Below are 12,484 nucleotides of genomic sequence, written 5' to 3'. Positions count from 1 at the left end.
TATTTTGAAGGGTTATATATGAAATATATAATTTTTTATAGGAATCAAATATGTAATTTTATTAAATAACAAAATATATGTTTTGAATTGAGTTTGATTGGTTGATAGAATTATTTTTAAAAAATATATTTAATATTTGTACTTTTTTTTTTTATCTTAATGACTTTTGTAAAAGAAAATGTGTGTTTCTATTTTTACATAAGCTAAATTTAAGCGAATGCCAATATAAGTTTACTAATAACGATGTTATAAAAAAATTAAAAAATAAATAATAAATAATTAAAAAATAAAAAATAAATATTTCTTTCGAAAAAACAAAAACAACAATTCATTAAAAAAATACAAAATTCAACTTTTAAAAAATTTTAATATAAAATTCAACTTTAAAAAAAATTTGAGTAACAAAACCAAAAAAAAAAAAAATTCATTAATAAAAACTAAATATAAAAAATTTTAAAAATAGAGTTTTATCACGTAAATAAAAATGGTTAGACAAAAAATTTAGGTTAAAGGGTTAAAAATATCTTTAAATTATAATTGAATAATTATTTAAAATTTTAAAATTTTATTATAATTAAACAATTTTTTATTTTAATTTTTGACTAAATTGAATTTTTAAATGGATAGAATTTAATCACTGATAAAATTTAATCAATCAATTTTTAACTCTTAAAAAAATCTTAAAAAATGAGAGAAAAATTATTTTATTTAAAATTTACTTTTATTAATTATCTTACATAATAAATTTTAATTACTTAATTTATGTCATGAGAAATTTTATTCTAATTAATAAAAAATTAATAATATCAATTTTTAATTTAAATAAAAACTTAATTGAATAAAAATTTTAAAAATTAATTAATTATAATTAAAATAAAAATTTAAAATAAAATTTTAATTTATAATTCAAAAAATGTTCTTACCCTTTAGCAGTTGCGAAGTCCAATGTTCTGTAATTATAAATTTGGCGAAGGGAAACAAAGAATATAACTTTGGGTGAGGAATCTTTGCTTTTGCAATATGCTTTTTTTTATTATTATTATTAATGGTTTCTGTCTATATCATCAGTCATCAACGTCATTTTCTCAGCCACCACATCGCATGTCATGTGCCTCTCCTTAATCTCGGCGTGCACTCAAAAACACACAACTAATAAAATCCCCAAAACTAGTTTTTTGTTCTTTAAAAACTACGACCAACCCCCCCCCCCCCTCTTTCCTTCCCGTTTCTCTACCCTCCCCCCCGCCATCTCTCTCTCTAACTGAGAGAGAGATCTCCTTTCTTTCGTCTACCTTCCTTAACCTAAACAAAAACCCTCCTAATCGCCCTTAATTTACAAAACTTGCCACTCTTCAGCCTTCTCCCCATCATGCCTCCATCTTAATTAAAAAAAACCCAAACCCTATCTTTCTTTTTATTCTTCTTCTTCTTCTTCTTCTCTGTGTCTAGGGTTTGCTTTTTAGGTTGGTTTTGTAAATATGGAGAGATCCGATGGCAAACTTCCCATCAACTTCTCTCGAACCTCCTCAGGTTCTTTTTTTTTTTTTCTTTGCTCATTTTTCTTTTCAATTCTTTTATTTGCTTATTTTCTTTTTCGTTTTTTTTTTCCCTTTTTACTTAATAGCTTGTTTTATGATGCGAAAGGAAATAAATTTCCTTGGAAAGTTTGGATCTTTACTTCATTTTCTCAGCTACCAAACGGGTCTTAATCGTTAACCCACTAGCTTTACTGTCTTTGCTTGATTACTTGTTTACCTTCAAATAAACAAAGTTTTTCTTTTTTTTTTTTTTTTTCTTGTTTTCTTGTTGAGATTTTTGTACCTTTTTTCCTCTGTTTCTTACGATTTGGTGGTTTGTTAAGCTATGTTATTTTGGTTGATCGGATTCTATGGTACTGTTTAATTGCTAATTAGTTACATGTCTTGGCAGATAATGCGCTTTTTGATGCATCCCAGTACGAATTTTTTGGTCAAAATGCTGTGGAAGAAGAGTTGGGGGGTCTAGAAGATGGTGAAGAGGATGATCCTGTGTTTGCATCCACTGAAGATGATGAGTACCATTTGTTTGATAGAGGAGAGGTTAGATTTCATTCCTTTGATTATGAATTGTTCGGTGAATTGAAGTTTCATTTGCAATGATCCTTCCGCATTGCATTGTAGCTACTGCTACTTTTTCATTCCATAATATGACCCTAAAACGTAATTTGTATTGGAGTTTGTTCTGAGCCTAAAATTTGTCATGGAGTTTGTTGGCCTTAATTTCTTATTTGCCACTTGAACTGTAGTCTAAGTTGTCTCATAATGTCAAATTAACGCCTGGCGATTGGAACTTGCCTTAGTATGCTTGGTGGCTTTAAATTTGATTCATGCATACTTCATCTGAATAATAAAAAGTTCCGGTCATTTGGGATATTAATGTTTTAAAAAGCTTAAAAAGAAGATTACGCCTGTCAGTTTGAAATTTTGAAATTGCTACTTATTCAAGTTAGTCAAACAATAATTAGGTTTTGAGGCTTCCCCAATTGGCTTGTGTTCGAAATTTTGTTGCCCAAGTGAAGGGAGTTGTCAATTTGAAAATTAGTAACTTTGTCTATTTGAAGTTTCATTTTTGTTAATGTGTGATCAATTTGAGCACATTAAGATGTATGAAGACATCTTACTATTGATATTTATTCTACTAATATTTCCTCGTAAATGCGATATGATTTTATGTTCAAATTTGAAATTTAGGGTAAAATGTGATAAAAGAAATAGTTGCTTTAATTGTTGACAAGGGATATCTGAAAGCAGAAAGATGCTCTCATAAACTAAAGCTTTAACAGAACATGTGATTCCTATATTTCTATTGTTATGTGTCAGGTGAAGCAGTTATTATTTAGCTTTCTATTGCACTTTGTTTATGTTGTGAAGGAATTTATGCCATTGTTTTCTGCACTCATGCATATTGATTTTATTTTATTTTTCCTTACTTTTTTAGGTTATTGATATTGATGCCCGTCCCTTCACCTATATGTAGTAGTCAATTGTGTGCTTAACTTAGTCTTGTTTTCAACTCTCTGTATTTCTAGATTTTGAAATATGACTATATCAGCTCTAATTTTCCTGCTATTTAATTAGCAGGTTGTAGGTTTAGGATCTTTATCAGACATGGATGATCTGGCTAGTACTTTTGCAAAGGTATGTTTATTTATTTATAAATGTTGCCGTATGATCAATGTCAATAGTTAACATTTCTCACTAATTGTTGTTTATAAGATTTGATATGCCTGTTTCTTAAGTTGCTTCTGGCCATTTTATTTAATTGATTTTTTGTGAAATATTTGGATTTTTGTTTTTCATGTTTTATTGATATTTGTTATATTTGAGGATAGTTAGTTATGTAACATTGTCTTTGTGCTGTATTCTGTAGAGGAGTTTGTGTTAAAAATTATGTCTTGACTTGTGGTCAAGAGTGCTAATTATGGGTAGTTTGTGATCTATGTTGAATTTTTTTGTGTAAGGAATGGATTAATAACTTATCATGATGTGAACTCTAGATGATTAAAAACTAATCAAGTATTATTTGTGATCTGGATTATTATCAATCATAACCCAAAGTTTTGGAAATTAGAAAAAACTGAAAGAAGATTGTTGGATGTGTAGTTTCTCCCATTTATCAATTATAACTAATGGGACTGATTTTGATATGTTAATAATTCAAACTAATCAAGTGAGAGTTACCATTCACAATCCAAGTTTCAGGTGTTAGGAAAAAACTAAAACAAGAAGATTCTTTGATGTATTTTCATTCTGATGATCTCATAACTAGTGGGACTTTTTTGATATATGAATTGAATGTGAAAGGAATTAAATTATGTATTTTCCTACGCATGATCTCATAACTAATGTGACTTTTTGATATATGAATTAATTGTGAAAGGAATTAAATCAGTAAACTAACGTCTTTTATGTCTATGACTGTTTTGCATCACAAATTACATTTGCATATAGTTATGACTTTTGTTAGAAAAATGTCAAAGAAAGATGAACTGGTACTGTTTTATCTCTTTGCATGTTGCATTCATAATTGAGCTTCTAGGTACTAAGCATGCTTTACAAAGCTATTTCCTTATCATCTTGTTCTTCAATGTTTGAGTAGGGGCTTAACATTTGCATGTCCTTGTATTTTAGCATGGGCTGATATATGACCTCAATAATGGGGAGTAATTAGACCCATGTTATGACCATTGCGATTGATGTAGAGGAAATTTCAAGCTATTAGAGAGATTGGAGATTGGGGTTTACTGAATAATTCATCTAATGTGTTGGATAAAGCATCAAAATTTAGAAATGCAGTGTGATTGGTAGATTGGCCTAAGATCATCATGCATTAGAGGATATTTAATGAGGATTTTACGTTGGATATGTGATTCTTATTTTGGGCTTGCTAAGGATGTCTTAGTCTAGTGCCTGCATTCACCTAACTTAGGTTTTGCTCTTGATCTAAGTTTGTAATTTTGTGAATTAAAAACAAAATTGACTGAAAATTGCAATTTTTATTTATTATTTTAGTAAATTCGTTTTGAAAAAATGGGCCCCTCATCATTCCCCAATCCATCAACTACAGCACTTTGGTTTTTTTTTTTAACCATATGATGGAAAACAAGGAGACAATATATACTAGAAAGAACATAGAAAGTTAAAGAAATGATTTTAAAAAAATTAAGTTGCAGTAGTGGCTTGTGATATGAGATAGTGAGGGAGAGATTGATAAAAACAAAGAGTAGAAGTTGTGAAGGCAAACTAAGAGTTGAATAACCCAAAGTTCAAGCAAAGTAGAGCAAAATAATAATTAAATATTATAATAAGAGGCTTATAGGTACTAGTTACAGTGTTGAGGTTGAGGAAAGATATTGAAATAGCGGATGGAGAGAAGGGAAAGAGGACAAAAGAAGGAAAGTGTGTGGCGGCGGTGTGGAGGCTCAAAGTCAAGGATGGCCGGCTCAAGAGAACCTATTGGTCTTTGTCAAATGAGTAGGAACAAGAAAGATACAAAACTAAAAATGCCCAACTCAAGCAAGGCCTAAAGTGAAACCTAGTCCAACAATGGTACTTGTTAGACAACATGGTGAACTAGGGGAAAAAATCCAATCAAGAAGGTAAGGAAATTTGGATGTTGTGAAAATTTTCTACAAATATATCCAATCTAAGGTAAACAGGAGCTTGTCAAAGAGATCTTTTGTTCTTCAAAAAATAAATTAGCATTTTATTATTTGTTTTTTGGCATTCATCTTAATTGATAAACGCTGCATATATCAAGATGCTGTCCAATTAGTTGTGTTTTAGGAATAATCAAGGTTGTGCTCCTGTGCATGGTTTGACGTAATTAATTGAATCAGTCACCTAAGTTGTAGTTGTTGTAAAGTAAATTTGCGGAATGGCTTGATGGTATCTTAGAGATTAACATGTGATATTCTCCAAATTAGGCAACAGAGTTGAAACATTGTGTCTCTTATGACAGTTTTAATCATTACATTTCATCATCTATATCCATAAAGCCACACGCTTTGAAAAAAGCTTGTATAATTTGAAAGAGGTTTGATTGATTAAAATAAGAATCTACCTCAACCAGTATCTTTAGGCAAAGCTACATGTAACATAATAATGACATTGCAGTGGACAATTAGCTAGAGCAATGGGTCTTTTAATGAAGGTGGTTGTAAATTAGGGGAAATTAGCTCAACAAATTTATCTTTGGGGGAGGTCTGTTTGACATCGAAAAGATTCTTAGTTATGTACAGACTAGTGGCTGTGGGTGAACTAGTTAAGTTTGGATAGAGCCATCTTTGGTCTCTTGAATAGAGGCAGGCCCTAGGATTAATTGAGTCGAGACCAGTGAGACATGCGTGTATTCTTGTCAAGTCTTATTAAGGTGTTGCCCCTAGGTTTCAACAATGGTCATGCCCTGTGGTGATCAATTAGTTTTATAGATGTTTCTAATCCATAGACTGGTCTTTATATTTTTGTTGTTGATCACCATTTTCACTTGTTGGAGACTTCTTTTGGGTTTTACTTAGAACTGTGGTTGGTCGGATTGGGCAGGTTATGTCTAGGTTAAAAGCTTAGGGTTAAGGCTTAAGTGAGGAAGGTAGCCTTATTCTTCCTCATCAAATTTTTTTCTTTCTCTGGGCTGGATCAGATTCTCACAAAAGCCATTGATAATCATCAGAACAACGAGATCGTTATTTGGCCTTCAGATAAAGGGACATCTACCTTAAAAGCTGCTAAATGATAGATCTAGTTCTTGCTAAGTATTTTCAGCTTGTTTCTAGTTTATGACGGGAAAATACTTGATAAATGCACTTCATATTTTGTCTTTATCTGTCCCATTAGTTCTTTAATGCATCTAAAATTTTAAATAAAAATAATGAAAATTTTATTTTATTTGTGAAATAAGAATGATAAAGAGATGAGAGCTTCTATTTGCACTCACATTTTTTTCTCTTCACACCTTCTTTTTGTTTTTTTTTTCAAAATTATTTCTAAGTAATATTATTTAATTGCCCTTTCTCAAATACCTTCCCATTTTTATTTTTTTTTTGCACTTCATATTTCATCTTTATCTATCCCATTATAAGAGTAGTTATTTAATACGTCTAAAATTTCAAATAAAAATGATGAAAATTTTATTTTATTTTTGAAATAAGAATGATAAAGAGATGAGAGCATCTATTTGCACCCCATTTTTTCTCTTCACATCTTTTTTTTCAAAATTATTTCTAAGTAAAATTACTTAATTACTCTTTCTCAAACCCCTTCCCACTTTTAAGCATTCGGTTGCAAATTCAGAAACTTTTAAAAGATTCTGTCTCAGATCATGGAAATCAAGGAGAAATCCAAAGACCCAAATGCTATAATCAGATGCTCTTTCTATTAGTTATAATTTTTGTCTATCAATTTGTAAATCATCCTATAATTTATGAAAATCCGGTAAAGTATAAAACTTACCGGATATGCATATCTCATAAATTGTAAAACTTACCAGATTTTTATATCTGGTAAGTTATAAAATTTACTACACATGCACATCTGGAGATTTAAAACCGAAATGAAAAAGGGTAATTAAGTAATTTCATTTAAAGATAATTTTGAAAAAAAAAAAAGAGGGGGTGTGGAGAGGAAAAATGAGGGTGTAATTGGAAGCACTGATTGGGTAAGAGTACAAGCCTTTACTATCATGGCTTATAGCCAGATTATCTGAATTTTTTTAGTCTCACCTCGTCTCTGCTAGATCTGTTCCTATGACTGCTTTAGAGTAAATGATTCCTTCATCTCCGCAACAATTTTGGGTTAAGATAGACCTCTTTTTACCTTATATGAACTAGTGTAAAATGGGAGAGAAGGGAGTTTGAATTACTGTTTTCGATAAGATGACCTTTCCATTTTTATTTTTCTTTTTTCCTAAAGACTTTTTCGAAGACCATTTTTTGCCCCGTGTTGGCAGATTGAATATCTTAGCATGCATGTAATTATGTAATTCTCCAGAGGCACATATTTTTTTGCTTTCTGTTGTTCTCTTGCTACTGTTGCTGTTTTATTTTTGTTGTTCTTTTATGTTGATTGGATTTTAATATATTTCTCTTTCTTCTGCAGTTGAATAGGGTTGTCACAGGACCAAGAAATCCAGGAGTTATTGGTGATAGATCTGGATCTTTTTCAAGGGAAAGTGAGTAGAATTATGCCATATTTTGTGCCTTTATATTGCAGTTATAAGCAGTATTGATGAATGAACAAAGTAATATTGGTTGATATTTGAAAAACAAGAAAATTTTTATTCCACATTTTTGCTTGTAAATCTCTGGATCAAGCACCCCTCACCCTGGAACAGCAATTCCACCTTTCATAAATACTTTTTTTTTTGTTCTCTTTTTAGGGAAAGTGAGTAGAAAGTAGATTCGGTTGATATTTGAAAAACAATAAAATTTTTATCAATAAAATTTTTATTCCACTTTTTTGCTTGAAAATCCCTGGATCAAGCACCCCTTACCGCTCTCCCTGGAACAACCATGCCACACTTCATACATAGTGTTTTTTTTTATTATTATTTTTTAGAGATAGATTTAAGATTTGTTATTTGTTGATGACTCTTCTTTGAAACATGGAGGGGTCTCTTTTATATTTAGGAAACCTAGTACCCAAAATAACCAATGTGAGTTAATTTATGACCACTTAAAAAAAAAAGGACTTGTTGATCGTGTTTTTTTCAGTGATGATGATGATTTTGATGGAAAGAAAATTGGTATTTATTAATTAGCACTGTAAAAATTTTTTGTTAATCTAGTTTATATAGAAGAAATTCTGAATTTAGTTTATGTTACTAAATTATGGTAGTGAAAGGATAAAAAATTTGATTGTAGGCTTGTAGGATAATTGGGGGCAAGTCTGCCTACCTAGGGTTTGTGGTGCTTTATGGATTAAGGTGAAGGTTTAGGACTTGATTAGGGTTTGACATAATTTTATTTGCAAAAGAGAGATAAGCACACATAATTTGATTAGCAGAAAGCATACTGGATTAAGATAACGTAGATGTTTCCATATTTTTAATGGCTTCTAGACTACTCCCAAACCTACTGGAATTAATTTGCCTATAAGAAACTAACTCGGCAAACTTAGGCTTCAAGAAAATAAATGTAACTACCCAAAAAAGCCGATCCTTGCAGAAATTGTGATTCTGCCTCTATACATGGAAAATAGACAGAATTTAGAGTAAGATACTAAACTAATTGTGCTAAAATTACAAATATTAAAGTATCAAAGTTTCTTCTTATGGGGCTTTATCATTTGTTCTAATGGAGTTATGAAACTCGTATGTGCACAAATAATATCATGTTTAATTCTTGCCTTTCATTTATTTTACATATTGTCTCCTTTGTTATGATCTACGCGAAACTTACTGTGTTTATATACATACATACATACACACACATGCATAAAATTTTCATTCATCATTATGGATGAGAAAAAGAAGACAAATTTGTATTTTTCTATTTTTTCAACATTAATGAGGTAATCTCACTGGAATTAGATATTTAAATATGAAGTTAGATTTTTAGATTGAATGGAAGTTGTCAAGAGTCCTGTCTTATAATTAATATTTCATTTTTAGATTGATAATGCCCTCGCTTCCAGGTGACGTTGGTCTCTCTGTTTTTCCTACATGGACATGCTTGACATATAGTTGAATTTACTTTCTTCTGCATTTTCTTTTTCAAGCCCATTCAAGCTTATTGCCTTTATATTTTTCCAATGTGTGTGCAAGCTTTTGTTCTAGTCCTAACATGATTTTATGGTGAATTATGTGAATGTTGGATTTTTTTTTTATTTTTTACATTTCTTTATTATTTCTATGTAAAGTTGGTTATCTAAAAGGATAAACTTGACTGTGATATTGCAATTGCTCTTATTCAGCTTCCTTTTATTTAACCTAAAATTTCTCATCTTTTAAGATTACCTGATAGAGTTTTTTATTTGCGTAAAATGTATGAATTGTTAATTAGAAATTCCTTGTTGAGTAATGTACGATTTTATTCTTTCCACGATGGTTGATAACTTTCATATTTTATTTGCTTATGTTTCATGTTGTGAACAATTCTTTTCAGGCTCATCTGCTACTGACTGGGCTCAAGATGGGGAGTATGTAAACTGGATGGATCAGCACTCATTTGATGCAGAAGATTCTCAAGAAGTCAAGAGATGGTCCTCACAGCCACAACCTTCTTCTGCTCATAGTTCAGAATCAAAGCCTTTGTATAGAGCTTCCTCATATCCCCAGCAGCAACCACAGCCACATCACTTCTCAAGTGAACCAGTTATTGGACCCAAATCAACCTTCACATCTTTCCCTCCTCCTGGTAGCAAATGCCAACAGTCTTCACCTGGCCACCTAAAAATTCCTGCTCTTACTTGTGGATCTCAGCCACCCTTCTCTGCAGCAAGCCTCTCTCCAATGTCTAACTCCAGTCTTCATTTGGCTGGTCTGTCTCATGGATTGCATTATGGTGCTAATATGTCCCAGTTAACATCTCCTGGCCTATCTTTTAGTAGCAGGTCGCAAAATCACTGGGTTAACCACTCTGCTCTATTACATGGAGATCATGCTGGACTTTTGCATAGTATGTTGCAACAGCAAATACCTCATCAAAATGGCCTAATGTCCCCTCAGTTAATGTCACCAAGACAACAGTTGCAACAGCAGAGACTGCACCATTCAGTTCAGCCATCTTTGGCACATTTTGCTGCATTGCAATCTCAGCTGTATAATTCCCATCCTTCATCACATAAAATGATGCTTGGACTGACTGATCTTAGGGATCAACGAACTAGATCATCACAAAGAAACCGGCAGAGCATACGTTTTTCTCAGCAAAGCTCTGATACTGGTAGCCAAAAAAGTGAGAGTGGGTTGGTGCAATTCAGATCCAAGTATATGACTGCTGAAGAGATAGAGAGTATTCTTAAGATGCAGCATGCTGCAACGCATAATAATGATCCTTATGTAGATGATTATTACCACCAAGCTTGTCTTGCCAAAAGATCTTCTGGATCCAGGGCTAAACATCATTTTTGCCCATCTCACATGAAGGAATTACATTCTCGATCCCGTAACAGCGGAGAGCAGCATTTGCATCTCCATGTTGATGCACTTGGGAAGGTCCGTAGACCTCGTCCTCTGCTTGAAGTTGATCCTCCCTTGGGTTCTGGTGATGGAGGTTCTGAACAGAACACTGAGAGGCCTCTGGAACAGGAACCTATGCTTGCAGCTAGAATCACCATTGAAGATGGTCTCTGTCTTCTTCTTGATGTAGATGATATTGACCGTCTCATACAATTTGGTCAACCCCAAGATGGTGGGGCTCAGCTCAGACGGAGGCGGCAGATCCTGCTTGAAGGTTTGGCGGCATCACTTCAGCTTGTTGATCCACTTAGCAAAGGTGGGCATGCAGTTAGCTGTGCTCCCAAAGATGACATTGTGTTCCTAAGATTAGTCTCTCTTGCAAAGGGCCGTAAGCTACTAACCAGATTCCTTCAGCTTCTCATCCCTGGAAGTGAGCTTACTCGAATAGTATGCATGGCCATTTTCCATCACTTGAGATTCTTGTTTGGTGGTCTTTCTTCTGATCTGGAAGCAGCCGAGACAACTACTAATCTTGCAAAGACTGTTTCTATGTGTGTTAATGGCATGGATCTTCGTGCTCTTAGTGCTTGCCTTGTTGCAGTTGTTTGTTCTTCAGAGCAGCCACCACTTAGGCCCCTTGGAAGCCCTGCTGGGGATGGTGCTTCGGTTATTTTAAAATCAGTTCTTGAAAGGGCCACTCAACTTTTAAGTCATCCATCTGGAAATTGCAGCATGCCTAATTATGCTTTGTGGAGGGCATCATTTGATGAATTTTTCGCACTTCTTACCAAGTATTGTGTGAGTAAATATGAGACTATAATGCATTCAATACATAACGAGTCTCCGCCAACCACAGAAGTAATAGGTTCAGAAGCTATAAGGCGTGAAATGCCTTGTGAACTTCTACGTGCTAGTCTTCCTCACACAAATGAAGCCCAGAGAAAGCTTTTGATGGACTTTTCTCAGCGTTCTATGCCCATGAATGGATCCAATTCGCCTGCTGGCAGTAGTAGCCAAATAAACTCTGAATCTGTGAGGGGTTAATAAAGGACAAGGGTAGTGTGTGAATGTCTTGAACACTGCACTTGATAGAATGTGGAATGGGAGGAAAAGAAACAAGGAGTGTGTATTTTAACTGTTAGGACTGGTTTTGAGGGGCCAGCATTATGTGCCGTATACTTTGGTTCTTGTTATTGTCCCCCTTCCCCTCTCCCCTCCTCTTCCATTTATCTCCTCTTATTTTTACATTTCTTTTTGTTTAAAAAAAAAAAAAAAAAACTCGGAGAGAAGGAATCCTAAAGATTGGGTAGTTGATGGAACTTATAGTAACGCATGAATGTAATATTATCATGGGAGTTGGTGACTGGAAGTTAAAGTTCAGCTTCTGGGGAGCTTTATTTTGTTGCTCTGGTTTTGGGACTCCAATACAAGTGGAAGCGTAGTGGGTTAGAACTTAGAATGTACAGGTGCTGGTCTTTTACAGAACCTTTGGAAACTCCTTTTTTATACTGTTGAAATTACTCTAGTTCTGAGGTAACGAGTCTGATGCTGTCGAAGTGGGTGTCGGTGTTTTTTTTTTTTTTGGTTCAATTTGTTGAAAACTAACGAGTTATTCAAGGGGGCTTGTCTGACCGAGCAATCAGAATCCTGTAATAATTGAAAGAAGTCCCAAGACATCTTTATATAATCAGACTTGGATGCTACCATCCTTTATTAGATTTTTTATTCAAGATTGTATGATTTCTTTTAGGTACTTATCGGTATCCAAAATGTTTTTTTTTTTCCCACTCTCTTACGCGTGTTAGGAGTAAGTAGAAGAGCCAAACATTAA

General features: G+C 33.1%; 1 protein-coding gene across 2 annotated transcripts; it reads left to right on the top strand.

Annotated features, from left to right (window-relative positions):
• The first annotated feature begins 1,058 nt into the window (after positions 1-1,058).
• On the top strand, positions 1,059-12,369 carry LOC111305659 (protein PAT1 homolog 1-like). 2 transcript variants are annotated; one of them, XM_089750325.1, is made up of 5 exons: positions 1,059-1,530; positions 1,930-2,078; positions 3,120-3,176; positions 7,632-7,704; positions 9,638-12,369. In XM_089750325.1, exons 1-5 carry the CDS (start codon positions 1,479-1,481, stop codon positions 11,695-11,697), a joined length of 2,391 nt encoding a protein of 796 aa, XP_089606451.1. In that variant the 5' UTR covers positions 1,059-1,478; the 3' UTR covers positions 11,698-12,369. The 2 variants fall into 2 exon arrangements, with proteins under 2 accessions (XP_089606451.1, XP_089606450.1); XM_089750324.1 differs by having other exon boundaries at positions 1,092-1,530; positions 3,117-3,176.
• Positions 12,370-12,484: the final 115 nt, after the last annotated feature.

This window comes from Durio zibethinus, chromosome 21 (assembly GCF_047325235.1).
Source record: "Durio zibethinus cultivar Kanyao isolate XHJ-2024 chromosome 21, ASM4732523v1, whole genome shotgun sequence".
Taxonomy (NCBI): domain Eukaryota; kingdom Viridiplantae; phylum Streptophyta; class Magnoliopsida; order Malvales; family Malvaceae; genus Durio; species Durio zibethinus.
Note: the sequence above shows the minus strand (reverse complement) of the source record. Positions and strands in the feature narration are given on the sequence as shown.